The sequence below is a fragment of the Nannospalax galili genome, unplaced genomic scaffold (genome assembly GCF_000622305.1).
Source record: "Nannospalax galili isolate Female #2095 unplaced genomic scaffold, S.galili_v1.0 scaffold528, whole genome shotgun sequence".
Taxonomy (NCBI): Eukaryota; Metazoa; Chordata; class Mammalia; order Rodentia; family Spalacidae; genus Nannospalax; species Nannospalax galili.
This window is the reverse complement of record NW_008359681.1, coordinates 417,358-438,711: the sequence shown is the minus strand read 5'-3', so window position 1 is coordinate 438,711 and position 21,354 is coordinate 417,358. Positions and strand designations below refer to the sequence as shown.

General features: G+C 40.9%; 1 protein-coding gene across 22 annotated transcripts in view; it reads right to left on the bottom strand.

Annotated features, from left to right (window-relative positions):
- The window catches only part of Dock9 (dedicator of cytokinesis 9), a 333,922-nt gene that overhangs the window by 258,131 nt on the left and 54,437 nt on the right, over positions 1-21,354 (bottom strand). For 9 of the 22 annotated variants that reach the window (XM_029558897.1, XM_029558900.1, XM_008823573.3 and 6 more), the window contains exon 1: positions 4,669-4,927. The exons of 7 other annotated variants lie outside the window; for them this stretch is intronic. In XM_029558897.1, coding sequence (XP_029414757.1) covers positions 4,669-4,830 — 162 coding nt within the window. In that variant the 5' untranslated portion in view covers positions 4,831-4,927. Of the gene's footprint in view, positions 1-4,668; positions 4,984-21,354 lie in introns of those variants that run through there. 6 more of the 22 variants (XM_029558889.1, XM_029558896.1, XM_008823565.3 and 3 more) reach the window with 4 other exon arrangements.

Below are 21,354 nucleotides of genomic sequence, written 5' to 3'. Positions count from 1 at the left end.
GGCATTCACTCTTTCCAAATTATTCAATCTATATAGTTTCTCAATGTAATCATGTTATTTTTAAAGTAATACTAATAAAAATTTTCCAAACAAAAAATAAAAGTACAAGGCAAATAATTTTTTTTTAATTCTTTTGTGTAGTTGCAACTACCTAAGAGGGTGAGATATAAAGATCTCTTGGGCCTAAGAGTTTGAAACCAGCCTCTCAGCCTCCGTGCCCAATTAAAAAATTAAATTAAAAGGCGGGGGGCCCTAGAGCGATAGCTCATCAGTTAAGAACACTTGCTGCTCTTGTAAAGGACCCAGGTTCAGTTCCCTGCATCCAAGTCAGATGACTCACAACCACCTGTAATTCCAACTCCTAAGAATCTAACACCTCCTTCTGGCCTCCTGGGGCATCTTCATTCACATAAAATACTTTAACACAGGACACTCAGGTACACAAAAATAAAAATAAATCTTTAAAAAAATACAAATACGGGAGCTGGAGAGATGGCTCAGCGGTTAAGAGCGCTGACTGCTCTTGCAGAGGACCCGGGTTCGATTCCCAGCACCCACATGGTGGCTACGAACCGTCCTTAACTCCAGTTCCAGGGGAATTTGACACCCTCTTCTGACCTTCGCGGCATTGCACGACACGGGTGCACTCACATACATACAGGCAATACACTCATACACATAAAATGAAAATAATAAAATAAAATATATTTTAAAAAATTTTTTAAATACAAATACACACACACATATGACTGGGCTTACGTACCTGTTAGAATTGAGACCTATGTTTGAAATTTAAGACTTGAACACTTGGGGCTGGAGAGATGGCTCAGCGGTTAAGAGCACTGACTGCTCTTGCAGAGGACCTGGGTTCAATTCCCAGCACCCACATGGTGGCTAACAACCATCTGTAACTCCAGTTCTAGATAGAGGCTCAGGAACTATAATCAAGAATTCCAGCAATGCAAATACACAGGCATATATGCATATATGTGCATAGGTGTGTCTGAATACATATACATGTATTCTTAAACTGAAAGGGTTTGGGGGAGTGAGGTGCTAGGACCACACAGTTCAGACGTAAGAACTGTAACACACACACACACACACACACACACACACACACACACACACAGCTAACAAATTATAGATTTGGGCTTCAGGCACCAAAGGCTGCCCAGAATCACACTTTTTTTTTAAGATTTATTTTTATTTACATGTATGTGTATCTGTATGTAAGTGCATGTGCATGTGAGTGTCCACAAAGGCCAGAAGAGGGCATTGGAGCCCCTCAAACTGGAGTTACAAGCAGTTGTGAGCTACCTGACATGGGTGCAGAAAATTGAACTCAAGTCTTCCGGAAGAATAGTAAGTGTTCTTAACCACTGAGCCAGCTCTCTAGAATAACACTCTTAATTGGACTGTAGTGTCTCACTGACCCAAAAGCAAGAAAGCATTGTACCCGCTCATCCTATTATAGTGAGTTTCACTGTCACAGGATGTCTCTCGTGATGTGCCTTGGTATAGGACAAGAGAGAAACACAAAGCTTAGTTCAGAGGAAGAAATTCCACTCAGGACTCTCACCATCATGAACAGCATATTCCCGCCAACAAGGATGACATGTGCTGAGTGCTTAGGTACTCACTGCTCTGAGGGCAAGTGAAGTTCAGATCGTACCTGTGACACGATGGAGCCACAATCTGGAGTCAACACCTAGGCTGCAGGCAGGGCAGACATCCTCCCAATGAAGGCTGGGGATACTGACAAGGACCCACATCTGCCTGAGGATTAGGCCTTTGCCTGGAGGTGGCTCAAGGGAGGGACACTGGGTTTGGACTCAAGCCAAAGGTCAATAAGGTCCTGAAATGCCATGGAATAGGTCTCAATAAAGGTGATGTGAATAACAGCCAGAGACAGTTTTATCAGCTATCAACCACGAGCAAGCAAACCCAGAAAACATTCAGCCTTGACCCCTAGGAATTCATGATGCAGCTCTAAGATAAGAGGCTGAAAAGTATAACCTACAGAGCTGAATGGTCAACAGGGTAGGAGAGATTTTTAAAGATGAGCCAGCACCCATTGGGGGAAAGCTGGCAAGGAAAAAATACATTCCTTTTGGCTTTAGAGTGCTTATAAACTATCCTCTCACAGCTTCTCCAGTTGAGGACCATAAAACCACTTCAGAACTCACCCCTAGACAGCTCCCTCTTTAGAAGTCTGTACCCACACTCTGGAGTGTGCTTTTATTCTTTTCTTAAGCACATTTCTTTCTGTTTTTAATAAAACCTCAACTCTGCTTCGAAAAAGAAAAGAGGGCTGATGGGATGGCTCAGTGGATAAAGGCACTTGCTACCAAGCCTAGGGACCTAAGTTTGATTCCCCAGGACCCACATCATGAAAGGAAAGAGCCAACTCACCCAAATTGTCTTCTAACCTCCACCTGTGTGTGGTTGCACTAGCAAGTCCCCAAATAACTCACTACCATCCTCCCCCAAATAAATATAATTCTGACAAAGAATTCACTCATTAACTGTACTGACTGTGACACAGTACTCTAGCTACTACATTTAGAGCAACAAACAAAACAGACAAAAATTTCAGCCATCATGAATCTTATTCTTGCAGTAGAAGTGTGTAAGACACACACAAGCAATGCTGTTTGTATATTTGAAGTGCAACACAACTGATTACTATGACTGTGTGTGTGTATTCTCTTGGACTAGGGGTATGTCATGTGGCGATCAGTACTACAAGAAAACTACAAGCATAAGGAAAGTGCTGGCTGGGGTGCTATGGGGGTAACATAAAGCATTTTCAGGAGCCTCAGTGAGGAGGAAGATCTGAACAAAGACCTGGAGGAGCCCAGTCAAGAGCCACACAATGGGTGGCAATAACCCAGGAAGAAGGACCAATAAGGCAGCTTCAGTGGCCAAAGTGAGGTGAAGAATGAGAAGGGCAGGGACAGAGCAAACAGAGGAGAAAGCATGAACTAGTAGGTGATACAGGAAACCTATGTGGAGAAGGCTGCATTGGTTTCCTGTACCACATACTAGTTCATGCTTGCCCTGAGCTACCAGAGGGTCCTGGGCAGAGAAGTGACCAGGCCTGGCTTTCTTTCCAAAGGCTGACTGTCCACTATGTGGAGAGAAGACCAGAAACCAGAAACCCAATAGACAGAAGCCAGAAACCCAATGAGATCTACCCATCCAGCAGTGTCTTGATAGGTATCAGCAGACCACATGGTAGACCAAAGCAGTATGCCAGAAACCCAGGCCCAGAGCTCTGACAAAGCCCCTGGCAGGTTACTATTTTCTTGTGCAGTCAAATAGAAAAGGAAAGCAGGTGGAGCCTCTTCAAGTCAGGTTAAAGAAAGACAAGGCAGTCTAGCCCTGTGGAACACAAGCCTGGAGCATAAGGGGAGCACTTCTCTGAATGGCCCAAGTAGATCCTAGGCTGCTGGCTATAGGTACGCTAATGGGACAGAGCACAGTAATGCGCTGGTCCTTCCAATCTCCAACATTGGTTATTCTCCAAAGCACATTCCAAAATACATCAGAGCTTAAAATATTTAATGGTTAATATAGCACCACTTAAATCCCATACCAAATATAACACTGACTTCCAGACTGCATCTGGCATCTCAAATGATGCTCTCTCTTTTCTTTCTCCCAAGTATTTCCAGTGCTAATCACATAAACCCCTCCACAAAACACATACTCTTCCCAGATTCCTGAAGTCTATGATTACCACATCCAATCCCAAGGTGCATATGGCACCCCAACACTCCCTCCTCAGGCTCACATGGCAGCTTCACCACTGGGAAGGGTTCCTATCTTTCTGCATGCCTCATCCTACCAAGCGACTGCCAGTAAGATTCCCACACAGAGATTCCCACACATATTTGTCCCCACTCATTTTGACAAAAACTGTGCTAAGAACAGAAGGCAAAATGGCAAGGCATCCTGAGGGAGGAGGAGAGCAGTATGTGGCATCCTCATAAGCCTGGTACAGATTAGAAGATCATCAGGAGGCACACCCATCTGTGACCTGACACCTCTTCAAGCACTGAGAGAACACAGACACACCGGCTCAAACTCAGTTTCCTCTCATGGCCCTGTACCCAAAAACATTAGAGTTGGATTTTAAGGAAATAAGACTCCATTCCCATCATTACAGGTTTTTTTTTCATGCTCCCTTTACATTTCTCTCCCTGAATCAAAGAACTGACCACAAGCTATCAGCAAGAAAAACCTAGCCAAGTAAAAAGCTAAGATATAAGGGGACTGAATAATTGGCCATCACTGGGCGAGGGGTGGCATATGATTCTCTGAAAATATACTTTGCTACCCATCATTGTGGAGATTATACCAAGAGCTTGGATGCTTATAAAGCTACCTTAAAGAACTAGTCTGTGATCAAACACCTTACTCCATTTCCTCTATCTGTATGTAGCTTGCATTAATACATGACACCCTCATGCATACAGAGAGGCACCTCAAGATTTAAATCTAAGGCCACTGACCACTCATTTATACACAGATACTATATATACATAAGAGTATATGTACATATATACAAACACATAAGCATACTGAAATGGTTATTTTGCAAATAAAAAACTACCTTATTCTAACATTATTAAATTGTTAATTAAGTGAAGCAGCATTTACCAGACAGGAGGAAATCAATAGTTCTGAGTCTTCTTTTGTCCAATTGTATGCTGCATATTCAAGGGCAGTATTCTCGCCTTGCTGCTTGCACATGTAAGCACAGTTTCTTTCAAAAACGGTGCGGATGCCTTTGAAGAGAATCACACTAGTAGTGCAACCCATCCCCAAGGTGTGGATGTTCAGATTTCTAGCAATCTACTCCATTTCCACATCAGCTTCCTTGGCTCTTCAGACACAGGCTCCCACCGTACTGTCTTCATGACAAACAGTTACCGGCACTGAACAGAAGGGAAGCTTCAAGCTGTCTCACTAGAACAAATGATGGGTCTTGGAAAAAAAAAAAAAAAAAAAAAAAAAAAAAAAAAATCCAGGCTCCCAGTGTAAAATAGGAAGGGTGGGTGGTGCAAAAACAACATGACACACCTCAGATGTAGCAAGACCTTCAAAGTATCGTTTTTTTCCAGGGGACTGCTTCCCTATTAAAACAGAGAATAGCTATGCAGAAGATTTACATGGGGTTGTTGGGAAAGTGCCGGCTCCTGTGATTTGTCTGGGATTGTTCTGAATCTCAGAACCTGCCCAAAATGAAAAAGACGGTGCCAGACAGCCACACCGCTGCAGATGCTGCTGCTGAAGGCACAAAGGATGCTCATCTGCTGCAAGAAATCACTCTCCCAGAATGCTTCGCCTAGCATCTCTATTAGCAAACATCTCTTTCCTTGACCTAAATATGCTGTTTGTTTAATCCTGTATCAACGAGGAGTCAGAGAATCAAAAAGAGGGGGGGAAAGTCCAAAATGCTGATATGACTGCTGCTATGGAAACATGTGTAAGCACACTTCAAACAACCTTTTACGTGTATGGATAACAGCCTGCTGGCAGCAAAGCACAAGGGAACACAGCATCGCTGTGTGATCCTGAATTCTGCCTACCTCCACTCTTTGCTAGAGAGGGATAACCAAGTTTGTGCTGCTTAAAGAGAATCCTGCATCTCTCTTACCCAGATGCAAACAAGAGCACAGGTTGAGAGCTACCCCATCTGGCTGGACACATGCCTATAAAGCAGCATTCCAGTTTGCAAGGGTAGATATGTGTGGAAGATTCATTCATAGTCATCATATGAGTGTTTTTGATCCACAAGTAATTCGGGTCCTGCAGACTAATTTCAGTGACACCATACAACCTTTGGAATGGCTAATAGGGAAGTTTGCTCTTGACTCTTGCTATTTTCCTTTCTTAAAAATGAAAGACAGCCGGGCGTGGTGGCGCATGCCTTTAATCCCAACACTCGGGAGGCAGAGACAGGCACATCTCTCTGAGTTCAAGGCCAGCCTGGACTACATAGTGAGTTCCAGGACAGCTGGGGCTACAGGGAGACCCTGTCTCAAAAAGACTAAAAATTTTAAAAAAAAAATTAAAGACTAGCCATGTAGTCCCAGCACTCAGGAGGTAGAGGCATGTGGATCTCTGTGAGATTGAGGCCAGCCTGGTCTATATGGTGAGTTCTAGGCTAGCTGGGGCTACAGTGAGATTCTGTTCCAAAATACAACAACAAAGTAACTATATAAAAAGCCCATGTATACATGTTGGGCAAGCTCCTCCACCTACAAGGGTTATCACTCTGTTAAGGGCTGCCCTGCTGTTATGCCTTACCTCTTAAGGTAACAGACAGCTCTTTCTATTTATAGATTTCCAAGTTGGACTGAACTAAAACAATTGAGTACCTGGGGGAGGTAACAGGAAGCCATGTAATGGACTTAAAAGGACAACTATTGTGAAAACCATCTTTTCAGGCAATTCCAAAATAAATGTTTTGTATAGCTAGTTTAGCCATTAGGCTCCACAGAAAAGCAAACTCTAGGTTTATTCTCTCTGTTTAAAAGTCATTCTTTTAACTATTTTTTATGTGTATTAGTGTTTGCCTACATGTATATAAGTGTACCACATGTGTGCATTGCCTACAGAGGCCAGAAGAGGGCATCAGATCCCCTGGAACTAGAGTTAGGGATGGTTGTTAGTTGCCATGTGGTGCGGAGAATTGAATCCAGGTCCTCTATGTCCTCTATAAGAACAGCTCCAGCAAAGCTAACTCCCCAGCCCAGGCTTATTCTCTCTTTAGCATTCCTATGCAAAGTGTATCTAAAAGCCACACACAGAAGAGATCAAAGAAGTGAAGATACTGAACACTTCACAAAGCAGGAGTGCTATAGAGTTTAGACTAGCCCTCCAATTCCATGGGGTGATTCTCTTAAAAGAAAACCCTAGAGGCTGAGGAAATGGCTCAGCAGATAAAAGTACTTACAAAAGCAACTGTAAGGACCAGAGCTTGGATCCCAGAACCCATGAAAAAGCTGGGCAGGCATAGTGGTCGCCTAAAATTGCAGCACTTGGGAGGCAGAGATGGGATCCCCAAGGCAAGCTAGCTAGCTGGACTAGCCAGAATCAGTGAGCTCTGGGTTCAGTGAGGGTCCCTGACTCAATAAATAAAGTGAAGAGTGATGGAAGAAGACATTCAGAATCAAGCTATGGACTCTACATTCACACATTTATACCCAAACACATGTAAACACGCATACACACAGGCACATGCCACATATGCACATATGTACACAGACTGTAAGATTAAAGATTGCATTCACCACCTAACAGAAGAACCAAGCTTTGGTAAGACTCGGCAGTGTAAACAACATGGAAACTCATTTCTATACAAAGAGAATGCTGGAGATGCAAATAAAACACTGAACACATGGGCTAAACTGCCTTAAGAATTAAGAAAATCTATTAATTATTATCTCTACTACATATTCAGTACAAACAGAGATACCAAGAAATTTAAAACTAATTCATTGTTGTCATCTATTTTATATAGCCTAGGAGCAAAAGCCAGAGATTATTTGAGAGACGGAAGATTATGTTTGGAAAAAACAAAGATTATATTTAAATTTAAAAATGGACTATTAATCATAAACAGGCAAATCTGAAGCTACTCATGCTCTGCTCTGTTGAATTTCCTTTTTAAGTCCTATATTAATAGTCAGGCATGGCAGTACATGCCCATAATCCCAGTACTCAGAAGGATCTGGAGTTTGAGACTTCCCTGGACGACATAGTGAGTCCCAGGCCAACCTCAGCTACATGGAGAGTTTGAGGCCAGCTTAGGCTACATAGTAAGACCCTGTCTCAAAAGAAAAAATTAAATAATTAAAACTTTGTTAGTATTTAATGGTCTTAAATGTTCTCACCACCCAAAGTAGCTAAGCGAGAGGATGAGTATGTGACTAACCTGATTGCAGTGATCATTTTGACATAGGAAATCATCACATGAGTATGCCTTAAATTTATATAACTTTCAGCAAAACTGACAAAGGGGAAATGGACTAATTGCCTATCATTTGGAGGAAAATGAAATAGTTCTTAGAGATGCATTAGTAAGTATCTAAAACACTTGGCTTGATGTTAACTATTTTCCACATGAATCAGTGAACAAGGGGAACAAAAACCCTAAAATCCTCAGAAGAGGAGTCAGCAAGGCAAAACACAGCTCCATGCTACCAATGACAGATGCTCAACCAAATGAACAACTCAAGATGTATGTTCACTCATTTGGCTTCGCTAAATTTTCTGCATAAGAATGATCCTGAATTGATCTACAAGTGTAATTCCCATGAATTTCCTCACAGCAGATGAAGAGATAGGTGGTATCTCCCAACAGCCAGTGCAATCACCAATGGATGTAATTTCAATTTGGAGATGATATTTACTCTCACGTCTTTTTTTCCACATTTTTGAAAATGTTTTAAATAATTTATTGAGAATTTCATATAGACACATAAGCATATAAGGTGTTTTGATCAAATCCATGCCCACTCCCTCCCCTCCAAATCCTCCTTATGGAGGATCCCCCCATCACTTTTTTCTGATCCCCCCATCACTTTTTTCTGATAACTTCATGTACTCTTTCTTCTTTTTGCTACTCTAATATTCCCTCCTCTGAAGAGGAAACCCTAAAATTTTTTAAGTATTAGATAAGAACTCCCAAATACTTTCAACATTTTTGACCTTTGGAATGGTTACTCTCATATCTTTAAATATCATCTCTAATTTACACAGCATCCAAGGATCACATATTCCCTTAACTCTTGTTTGAAATCTAGGCTAATGTTTTCCTGTCCTGCTAATGCTGATGCCTGACAATTTTATCACTGCCTTACCTTCTAATATATAAATTCATATGGTACAGACACAGTGGATTATCATTCTTCCATTTAAAAAAAAAAAAAAAAAAGAGCTGGCTGCTCTTGCAGAGGACCAGGGATCAGTTCCCAGCGCCTACACAGCAGCTAACAGTTATCCATATAACTCCAGTTCCAGGAGATCTGATGCCCTGTTCTTGACTCCATTTTTTGGTGTTTGGTGCCGACAGTTTTAAAGCCTCACTCCTTCTGTCCCTCTCCGGACAAGCTGATGGGAAAACCTAAGTGGATCCTTCTTTTGACACCAACAAATTCAAATGACTTAAGGGAACCCTTATCCCATATATTCCCCACCCCCCCCCAAAAAAAAATCACAAGCTAGTGTCCTTTCCCTGCCCTCCCACCTATCCTAGGAACTGTTTGGGAGCTGCCTTGTTTGTACCCAAGAATGTCACATTTTGTGAGTAACAAACCTTTTCTTGCCCTCTTGGTGGAGCTGATGTGCTGTCATTAGCTTTGACATCAAAGGGAAAAAAACATTTGTTAGTATTGGTTGGGTAGTCTCCATGTTGTTAATGTAGAGTGGCTACACAAGCTTTCTGGTTCAAAGCAGACAAGCAGTGAGAATGTCACAAGCACAGGGAGCACCTATTGTTCCACACTTCACAAGGGATTGTTGTATCCCTCAAAGCAACCATCTTTCCTGGAGAGCCCAACAGTTCCTGGATGTTGCTCTAGTCCCACTTCTCCAGAATAGACTAATCACATGCTAAGGGACTCCATGACCAACAAGCCGTCAGAAAGCTATATCAACAGTCAGTTAGGTTGAGATCTGCTGGTCTATTCCGTGGTCACAACAAACTCATCAGTGCAGCCAGAGACCACAGCAGACAGGCTCCAAGCTCAGAGCCTTCTCAAAACGGATCCAGCCGGAGCTGCTGCTTGCCCGTCTGCAGCACTCTCCTTGCCAACCATCTTTCCGTTTTAAATGTCTTCTAAAAGTCAAATGTGTTTGCCTGGTAGATATCCTTATTACTATCTTGGGAAATGTAGATAAAGAATCTGAAATAATACCTAGAAAAATCTTGAAGTATAAAATGAAATTGGTACATTTCAAACAGTTGTCTTTTACCTAGATCAGACCTTGGATCTACTTTTGGATCTCACATGAGGATAATACATCATACCTGCTATAGAATACCTCACAAAATCTAAGTAAATGGAACCTGGGTAGAACTCAATCTAACATACCATTAATTCTACTTATGGACCATTACAAATCAAGCCATAGGAAGGGTTTTCTCTCCATCTCTGACAGATCATATCCTAAGAAGCAATTCAGTGAATTCTGCTAAGCAAGGAACCATTTACATAAGCTGGCCTTTCCATGTCTTATTCATTTAATGCTCACTCAGTATCATCAAATATAAATAGAGTGTATGCATACAATGTATCATATACCACGTAGGCAAGTGCTCTTCCCTGGTACAATGACTAAAATTGGGGCAATTATTCTAAAACTACAAGCACCTCTTACACACAATTCAAAGATAAAAGAATATCAAATCCACTCAATTTCAATTATTTTGCTGATAAAAATGATTAAAACAAGGAAATGGGGGTGCATGAGTTAAGACTGGTAATGAAAGGAAGAGTAGAGGTTTCAGCAAGGACCACTCTGAAAAACATTTCTTTTAAATAAAGGAAATCAAAGCAGGGTGTGGTAGCCAACACCTGTAATCCCAGCACCTGGGAGGCAGAGGCAGGAGGATTGTCACAAGTTCTAGCCCATCCGGGTCTACACAGCACCAGTATAGTGTGAGATTCTGTCTCAATAAAAATAAATAAATAAAGGAAATTAAGGAAGTATTAAATAAAGACCTTTAAAAAGAAAAGAATGTGAACTTGCTTAGCATTGTGCATAGGTTTACTGAATATTAATATTTCATGAAATATTCAGTATTAAGATAAATAAGTCAGATTTTTGAAATGTTGCCTCTTAAACAACGCAGCTAAATTTTTTTAAATGAAAGAAAATTCTGAAGACTGCAACACTGAGGGAATTTGAAGACACTGTGTGAAGTAAAATAAGCCTGACACGAGGAAACAAAGACTGCATGTCTTGGTAGGGCCCATTGGTACACGCCTTTAATCCCAGCACTCAGAGGCAGAGGCAGGCAGATCTCTGTAGTTCTAGGCAAGCCTGGTAGTGAGACCATGTCTCCAAAAAGAAAAAAATTCCGGTGCTGGAGATACGGCTCAGGGGTTAAGAGCACTGGTTGTTCTTGCAGAGGACCTAGTTTCAGTTTCCAGCACCCACATGGCAGCTAACAACCATCTGTAACTCCACTTCCAAGGGATCCAATGCACTTTTCTGACCTCTATGAGCATTGTACAACATGGATGTACTTGCATACATGTAGGCAATACACTCATACACATAAAATTAAGAAGAGTGAAATCTATAGACAAAAAAGTAGAAAAGTAGTTGCCAGGGGTTGAGTGAGAAGCAATGAGGGTACTGTTTAATAGGTAGAGTTTCAGTTTGGGAAGACAAAAACAATTCTGAAGATTGAGTGGGGCTAGGTATACACACTGTGAATGTGCTTAACGTCACTGAGCTTTCGTACACTTAAAATGACTAAGATGGTAATTTGGATGTTACATATGTCTTGCCATAATTGAAATAAAAATAAGCCAAGGAAAGAAAACGACTGGGCACTGCTCTCCTGTCCTTTCTGGAACAAGTGAAGTATAAGAACAGAAAAACCAGCAACGTAACTCGTCTTTCCTCCTCCTCTCCCACAGTGCCTGTGCCGCTCACAAAGAGTAGGTAATTTGGAGAAGCCAGCTTCATAATGTTAATTTCCTCTTTCCTTTTTCCACCTGGTACTAACCTTCTAGGGAAAGCTCTTTGAACAAACATTATTGTAGAAGAAAGGTAGGTGAGTTTTAAATTTCTGGCTCATAGACAACTTCATTATTTTCATTGAGAGCTATAAAGAATCAAGCAACAGAGTCCCATGGGTCAATTAACCCTTCAGCTCTGGAAGATGCCAGGAGCAGCCAGACTTCAATTACTGTTATGGGAGGTCATGCAGCAAAAATCACGGCTTCTGAGGGAAGCTCAGTTCTTTGAAGAGAAACCAATAAAGACATAAATGCTGATCAATGTCAACTAGAAGATGCTGCCAAAGGAGTTCACCCATTGGCCTCAGGGCCTCCCTGAACACATCTAGGAGGGAGAGAGGTATCAGAGGAGGGAGGCTGACCACACAAAGGATGGCAGCCAGGCAGGAAGCACCAAGGGTCCAGCTGTAGAGGAGACTGAATGGACACCAAGGAAGCAGAGCAAACTCACAGGGGCATAATGAAGTCAGCACTGACCTCATCTTGGCCACCACCAGCCTTGCAAAAGGAAATTTCCCTTTCAGGCAGACCTCTGAAAAGGTTATGTAAGAGCAGAGCACACTGAACTTGAACCAAAAAAGAGGTGCACAGTATAACACACATGCAAATGCCCCTCACCAGAAACAGTTTATGTTCACACTGAGAGTTGTGACTGTTGAAAAGTTGTTTTGACATGGCAAAGAGAGAGAGAGATTAAACTTCATATTACACACACTTCAGTTACTTGTATTTTACATTTCAGTAGCTGGCTATCTTGAGTCTTTTACTGTCATTGTGGCGATACAGAAATATTATCCACAACTTATAAAAAGGTTTGAGACCAAACAAACAAAAACATTAGTTTTTGTGTAAGATTTGTATATGACACTTTAAAATTACAATTTATTTTTAGCTTTTTCAATTAGGTTAATCAAAAGGTAAGAACAATAGTAGCTACCCCTCTAAAACACGGGGGAGAATGCAATTTTTCAAAATAGATACACACACACACATACTTCTCTGTTCTGACTTCTTGTCAGTTCAAAAAGAATTAGTTGCATCCTGTATCTTTGTTAACCGATGCTCTTAAATGTTTTCTTTACTGCGTAAAGTGGCATTCACCTATAATCCTACTACTTAGGATCATGACTTTGAGGCCAGTCTGGAAATAGTAGCTAGCAATACCCTGCCTAAAAAAAAAAAAAAGTATGTTTAAATCATTTTTTATCTAAAAAGAAAAAAAAATCATTTTTATCTGACTCCAAAGTTTTCTTTTCACAAAGACAAAAACTTCAAAACCTTAATGTAGTAGTTTGAATGCGTGTCCCTATAGACTTCAAGTATTTGTATACTTGGTCCCAAGTTTGTGGTACTGTTTGGGGAAGGTCATGGAACATGCTGGAAGAAGCATATGACAGGGGGCGGGCGTTGAGAGTATATAACCATGCCCACTTCTAGTTTGTCTCTCTCTGATTCCAGTGCCTGCTTGAAGATGTAGTCACCAGCTTTCTGCTCTGGCCACCTCTGCTGCCATACCTCCCCAGCCATTATGGACTCTAATCTTTCTGGAACCATAAGCCAAATAAACCCTTCTTTCTTAAGTTGCCCTGGTCATGGTGTCCTATCACAACAGAAAAGTAACTAATACACTTAATAACATTCATTCTCTCTCTTTCTCTCTGTTTTCTTAATACAGAGTTTCATGTAGCCCAAGTTGGCCTTGAACTCCCTGTATAGCTGAGGCTAGTCTTGAATTCTTGATCCTCCTCCCAAGTGATTATTCAAAATCTTTTATATATAGCCAATTGAGTTGTGATTTAATTGTAACTGGTCTACCCACCTCCAAAGCTGAGGACCAAACCCAGGACCTTGAGATTATAAGACAAGTGATCTACCACTGAGCTAAATTCCTAACCCCTGTAACTTTTTAAATAATATTATTTCAGTCAAACATTCCTTGATATGTAAGTGGATTCAACTATGTCAGAGAAGTGGAATACTTTTAGGAGAAACCACCCTCCACATAAGACTTGGACAGCTTACAAATAGTGCCATCCAGGCCAATTAAAAACAGAAAGGACCAAAAAAGGATGGCCACTAAGCAAGTGCTAAGTCACTGGGGAAGTGAAGAAATTGGGAGCCTTGCACACTGCTGGTGGAAATGAAAAAACACATAGCTGCTTGGAAGCCTTCATAGAAGTTCTTTATATATGGTTAAACAGTTATCATATGATTGAGAAAGTTCACTCTGACCTAAATAGCCAAGACATAATAGTTCAGGTCCACACAAAAACTTAACATGTATGTTCTTAGCAGCAATATTCACAGAAAACAAAAACTGGAAACAACCCAAATGGAATATTCCTCAGAAACAAACCACTGGTAATTACTGACACAGATGACCTTTGAAAATGTGCTAAGTGGAAGAAGCCAGTCACGAAGGACCACACATTTCATCAATTCACTGTCCAGAATAGGAAAATCAACAGAGAAAGAAAGTAGATGGGGGGGCTGGAGAGATGGCTTAGTGCTTAAGAGTACTTGCTGCTCAATCACCAGGAACAGAGTTCAAATCCCAGCACCCACATCAGACGGCTCACAACCTCCTGGCTCCAATGCCCTTTTCTGGCCTCTGCAGGATCCAGCACACGTGTGTGCACACACTAACACAGATACATGCATGCAGACACAAATAAATAAAAGAAACCTTTAAAAAAATTAACAGAGCAGATAAATGGTTAACCTAAATACATTGGAGGGTGATGGGTAAAAGCCCAGAGTTTCACAGGGAATGGGGAGCAGCAATAACAAAAATGTTCTAAAACTAACTATGGTTATGGGCATGCAACTCTGAAATACTGAGTTACACAGTGCAGGAATCATATACATCCTGGTAAAGGTGCTAGAAAAACAGAACATATCAGGAGGTGCACCCTTACTTAAAGGTATCTTGTACTTGCTGTAGTTATCTTTCCAGAACAAACTGCTCCCTTTAACAGAGAATTTCCAGAAGCATTCCTGGCACCTTATGTGCAGGAGAACACAGCAGGGTGGTTTCTTGATCAAGGGCCAGTTAAAGGTATTGTCCTTAAAATTTATAGAGCACTTAACAGAAATTTTTTTGTGTGGTCAATAACTTTGGCTCATTCATCATGTAAGACAAAGTTTGTGCCTAAGTTTCAGGCCATCTATCCCAATTCACTCAAAGAAATTTATTTTGCAAATGTTTTCCGACAAAATTTTCATCTAGGCTCTAACCACAAGGCTCTCAAGATCCAAGACAAAATACCATGTGGAGAAAAAGTCAGAGGGGTGGAAAGAGATTAATAAAGGATAAAAAAAAATCCAAGACAGAAAGTTGGCTATATTTAGGCCAGCCTAGTCATCTGACCAATGTAGGAAATTAAAATTTTAAACATAAAATTTAAAGAAATATTATATAAGATCATGCTACTAAATCCATCTGTTTACTAGTATATCACATGGGAACTAATTCCAGCTACATGTCAGGTCCTAAGCACAGAATTTAGTCACATGGTCTCAATTGTCTTCTACCAATTCAAAAAGTTAAGTTTTATGGGCAATCCCCTTCATGGTGGCCATCCTTTGAGTCAGACCCACTGAAGGATTGTAGCCAACACTGACTTCATGGGGAGTAAAAATGAGAACAAAACCCTTGGATATGAGTTCAAGTGTCTCTTCAAAAGACCAGTAACATTCTAAGAATTGTCAACCATGGATCACATCAAGAAATGCATTAGATTACATAACAGTAAATGTGTATACACGTATTTACCTTTATACATGTGTTACACAGTGACTTGCCATTTCAACCTCTCTAGTTTACTATTATAGTTCACTGGAAGGAATTGGGGAAGGGGGCCTGGTCACAGCCCACTAAACTGTTTTCAGAACCACTAATGACTCAAGGCCTACAATTTAAAATCCATTGCATGGACCAGTTATTAAACAGCATCTCTCCGCAGTGGGCTACATCACCTATAACAGCTGGCCCAGTAGAAAAAAGGCCTGGCCTACTGAACACACTTGTAAACAACAACAACAAAGGCAGAACTCTTTTCTCACATAATGCTGTACCTGCTTTGAATCACCTGTCTCCCCAAAGTCAAAGACACTGGCAGGAATGACCCCCTTATTATGACTCAAAGAGTTCTTACTTCTTACCCCTGCTATGTTGAAGCCCTGGTTTTAAAAGAAAGAATGTTCCCATTAAACAGAGATAACCAAAAGAAAGAATGTTCCCATTAAAGGAAAATAACCATGTTTTCAATGAATGAAAGGTAGGGCAGTCATTGGGTCATTGGGGGATCCCTAAGTAACTAAACCAAGAGGTAAACAAAAATGCTATCTGGGAAAAATGAGCTGCTGCCTCCCAAGGCTCAGAAGGACTATGGCTTCTTTTATCAGGGCATATATGAACTTCCATTTTCAATCCTAAAAAGTAGTTAGAAACTACTGTAACCCAAATAAGGCAGAATTGCTGAGAATTCAAACATTTAAATAACGAACCATGCTCAAGCAAGGCCCTAGCTGAGGCACAGGAAAGATGAAATGAATAAAAGAAAGATATAAATACTACCTACTAGGGGTGGGCAGCTATGCATATCTCCTTGTTTGTAGGGTGCAGATGTACACTAACTGCTCTTTCCTCTTGGACTCTGTACAATTTAGACTTCGTGTAATAGAATATTGAAGCAAAACTGAAACTAAATTAACAAAGCTTAAAAAATGGATTAAGACTCAGGGCTGGAGAGATGGCTCAGCGGTTAAGAGCACTAGCTGCTCTTGCAGAGGACCCAGGTTCGATTCCCAGCACCCACATGGCAGTTCCAGGGGAATCTGAAGCCCTCTTCTGACCTCCGTGGCATTGCACGACATGGGTGTACTCACATACATGCAGGCAATATACTCATACACATAAAATAAAAATAAATAAAATATTTAAAAAATTAGTAAGACTCTCTTCCAGAGGCATAAGTAACTAATGAGCTTTTGTGACCAGGCTTTGGTGGGAGTGGATGAGAACCTCTTCATTCTCTAAGAAGGATATTTACATTCTGTTAGGGTGAAACATCTTTTTTGTTATGTACAAGATCAAATATGTTTAGAAGGGTGGGGCAAAATGCTGAGGATTCAAAGGGCTGAGCTGTGTTGTTTGTTAAGCTATTGTCTCCACTCCAGCCCTCACCCTTCCAAAGTCAGCTTTGTGATGCTGGGCTAGGACCCACTCTTGGGTTTCACTAGCTGGCTCCCAGGGAGACTCGGCTCCCGGGAGACACCAGGGAGAGACTGCAAAGTTTGCTCCTTCCCTAATAGTTCCTGCTGGCTTTGGCCTCTCAATGTCACCCTAGCAACTCTTCCTCACCCAGGTGCAGCAGTTCCTTTTAGTGCTGTAGCTGAATCAGGCTAGGCAGTTTTCTGTACCTATGAAACCAGCCTCATTATAAGCCCTGAATAGCACCATCACCAGCTGTCCTGCCTGCATCAGCGTCTAAGTCTGGGTTTCAGATGTGTGGGACTTCTGAGTGGCAAAGACTTAATAATGTGGTCTCATCCTTATGTGCCTCCAGCCCTACAGCTGATAGCTACTTCCTTCAGCCTCTATGGCATCTTTCCTTTAAGATTTATTATGTTTAGGGGATGGAGAGATGGCTCAGCAGTTAGAACACTGGTTGTTCTTGCAGAAGACCTGGGTTCGAATCCCAGCACCCACCCAGCAGCTAACAACTGTGCATAACTCCAGTCCCAGAGGATCCGACAGCCTCTTCTGACCTCCGCGGGCATTGCATGACACGGGTGTACTTACCTACATGCAGGCAATACACCCATACACATAAAATTAAAAAAGATTTATTATGTTTAGCCAGGCGTGGTGGCGCAAGCCTGTAGTCCCAGCACTTGGGAGGCAGAGGCAGGTGGATCTCTGAGACTTCAAGGCCAGCCTAGTCTACATAGTGAGTTCCAGGCCAGCTGGGGCTACAGGGGGACCCTGTTTCAATAAGACCAAAAAAAAAAAATTTATTATGTTTATTTTATGTGTATGAGTGCTTTTCCTGTATGTATGTAAGTGTACCACATGTGTGTGCAGTGCCTACAGAGGCCAGAAGAGGCAGCCCTGGAACTGGAGTTACAGATGGCTGTGAGCTGCCATGTAGATGCTGGGAATCAACTTGAGTCCTCTATAAGAGCAGCCAGTGCTCTTAACTGCTGAGCCATCTCTCCAGCCTTCTCTCTGATATCTTTATGCTTGTTTTTTACCTCTATTCTTAGTAACATTTCTCTATAATTAATTCTATTAAAATTTACGTTTCTTGACATCACCATCACCGTCACCCAAGGAACACTGGAGAAGAAACAGCAAAAAGAATGTAAGAAGCAGACAATGGGAGGCGTGCTGTCAAATGCTGTCTTCTGTACTAGACCTAGTCATGGCTCTCATGAACTCACTGCTGTTATGATCACCTGCACAAGATCAAGTCAACAAGATCAGTCACTATTCCAGTAAGCAGCATAAATCGGACTCAGTGGGTTACTCCAGGGTGAAAAACATGGAGAAGTTGGGGTAGATACTACCAATACATACATGCATGAAATTGTAAAAGTAATATTAATAATAAAAGATTAAAAAATAAATAAGGGGCTAGAGATAAAAGATTAAAAATTAAATAAATAAGGGGCTAGAGAGATGGCTCAGCAGTTAAGAGCACTGGCCACTCTTGCAGAGGACCCAGGTTCAATTCCTAGCACTCACATGGAGGCTAACAACCATCCCTAACTCCAGTTCCAGGGGAATCCAACACTCTCTTTTGACCTCCATGAGTATTGCACAATACAGATGCATTTACATACATGCAGGCAATACACATACACATAAAATGCAAAATTTTTTTTAATTAAACAAAATAAAATTATGTTTGTTAGATGGACCCTATTTTATTATACTAGGCTATAAATATAGTTTTAAAAGACTAGGATCACCAAAAAGAGATACAAAAATGACCAATAAACACATGAAAAGATTTCAACAGTACTAGACATTAGGAATATACAAACAAAACTATGATATCCCACCACACATTTATCAAGAAATACCAAATTTTACCACTGGCCAAATTGAGGGGACAGCAAGATGGTTCCATGGGTAAAAGTGCTTTGCCTCAAGGCCTAACAACCTAAGTTCAATCTCAGAAACTCACCTGGTGAGAGGAAAGAGTCAAGTGGAAGAAGAGAGGCGACTCCCACAAACTGTCCTCCAACCTCCACACAGGCACCTGCTATGTGTATAGCCACATACACACATGCACACAATAAATAAATAAATAAATGTAAAAAAAATTTAAAACATAGATTGACCAAACTGAGTGTTGGGACGGATATGAAACAGCTGGAGCACTCACACATGGTTGCTGAAGCCACTTTGGGAAATGGTTTGTCAATGTCTCAAAGTGCACAACAGTTACTCTATGAACTAGCAATTCCAACCCTCAGTACTAACCCAGAAAAGGATGGAAACACATGCCCACACAGAGGCTTGTAAACAAACGTTCGTAGCACTATTCAGGATAGCCAAAGGTGAAAAGTACACAAACATCCAGCAAGTGGTGAATGGATACACAAAATGTGTTTTATGAAGAGAACAGAATAGAATGCTATTTGGCAATAAAAATAAATATAATAATGATAAATAGGGCAGCAAAAGACTAAAGTAGATAAAAGCCAGACACGAAGACCATATACTGAAAGAGTCCATTTATATGCAATGTTCAGAAAAAGACATTCTGGGCTGAAGTCAGAACTGAGAATAACTGCTAATGGGCAGACTCTTTTTTTGAGAATAATAGGAAAATGTTTTAAAATTAGATCAAAATGACAACTGCACAGATCTAAATTTTAGAATGCACACTCAGGTTTACACATCACAATTCAATAGAGCTATGAAATAAAAGATACTAGTCTACATCACAGACAAATGAAATAAGTCATAAGAAACCACATGTGTGGTTCATACACAGAACTCCATGTGGTAAACAGCATGCCTAAGAACCAAACCATTTTGGCAAAGGGGAATCATATTCCTTTTACGTGCTTAAGTTTGGTATGGGACTTTGAAAAAATGGATATACAGAATGAAAGATGTTTTTGATTACTTCAAGACAGAACAGATGGGATAATTCCAGCATTAGGTGGAAAAGGAACATTTTGAAGTTGAGAGAATTCTGTCTCAGAAAAACCTTTGCCAGGGACACTGCTAAGGAAGACAGAGTGATAGCGCCGCATGACAGAAGAGCCTGATTGACTGCTGACATCAAACACAATTCAACATACTATGAACCTTATTGAAAACAAACTTAAACTCATGTGCTATCACAATGTAAAAGTTCTCTGAAGCTGGATTCATTCCCTCCACTAGACTAATCATTAAAAAACAGACAATATTTTTAATGAATAAATCAAATTTTTTTAATATTTATTTTTATTTTATGTGTATAAGTGTTTTGCCTCCATGTATGTAAGTGTACTACATTCATGTCCGGTGCCCACAGGGGCCAGAAGAAGGTGGAATTAAGGATGAGTGTTAGCCACCATGTAGGTGCTGGGAACTTAACCCAGGTCCTCTAGAAGAGCAATAAGTACTCTTAACAACTGAGCCATGTCTTTAGGCCCTGAATAACTCAAATTTTTAACTCATTTTTTGGTTCCTTGATGAGGAAAAGATTGTCTATATATATCACAGTGAATTTAACAGGAAAAGAACTAAAATGTAGGTAAAAGTTCAATGCACCCATATTTTGAAAAGACTGTTCCCCAAAATCCACATAAAATATCTTTAAAAGTATTACACAGATTATATAATAAGCATCTTGTTTTCTATAACTAATGTTTTAAAAATACTATTTTTTATTATTTTTGGTGTTTTATGATTTAAAATTATGTTAATAAAATCCCAGTTTGTAATTTTGTGGGTAAAGAAAGTAAATTTAGGCCAAGCATGGTGATAAACACCTTTAATCCCAGCACTTGGGAGGAAAAGACAGGCAGATCTCTGTGAGATCAAGGCTAGCCTGGTCAAGTTCCAGGCCAGCTAGAGCTATAGGTAGACCCTGTCTCAAAAAGAAGGGAAGAAAGGAAAGAAGGGAGGGAGGTACATTTAGTCCCAGCACTCAGTAGGCAGAGGTGGATGCAATTCTGTGAGTTCTATACCAGCTTGGTCTACATAGTGAGTTCCAGGTGAGCCAAGACAATGAATGTAGTGAGACCATGGAGGGAGGGAGGGAGGGAGGGAGGAAGGAAGGAAGGAAGGAAGGAAGGAAGGAAGGAAGGAAGGAAGGAAGGAAAAATGTGAATTTTAAAATGTGTATGAGTGTTTTGCCTACATATATATATAGGTGCACCACATGCATGAAATACCCTTGGAGGCCAGAAGATGGTATCAGATCCCCAGAACTGGAGTTATGGATGGTTGTTAGCTGTTTTGTGGAAGCTGGGAACTGAACCTCAGTCCTCTGCAAGACTAGCCAATACTCTTAATCACTGAGCCATCTCTCTAGCCCCCAAGAGGTACCACTTTAAATATTATGTAGGA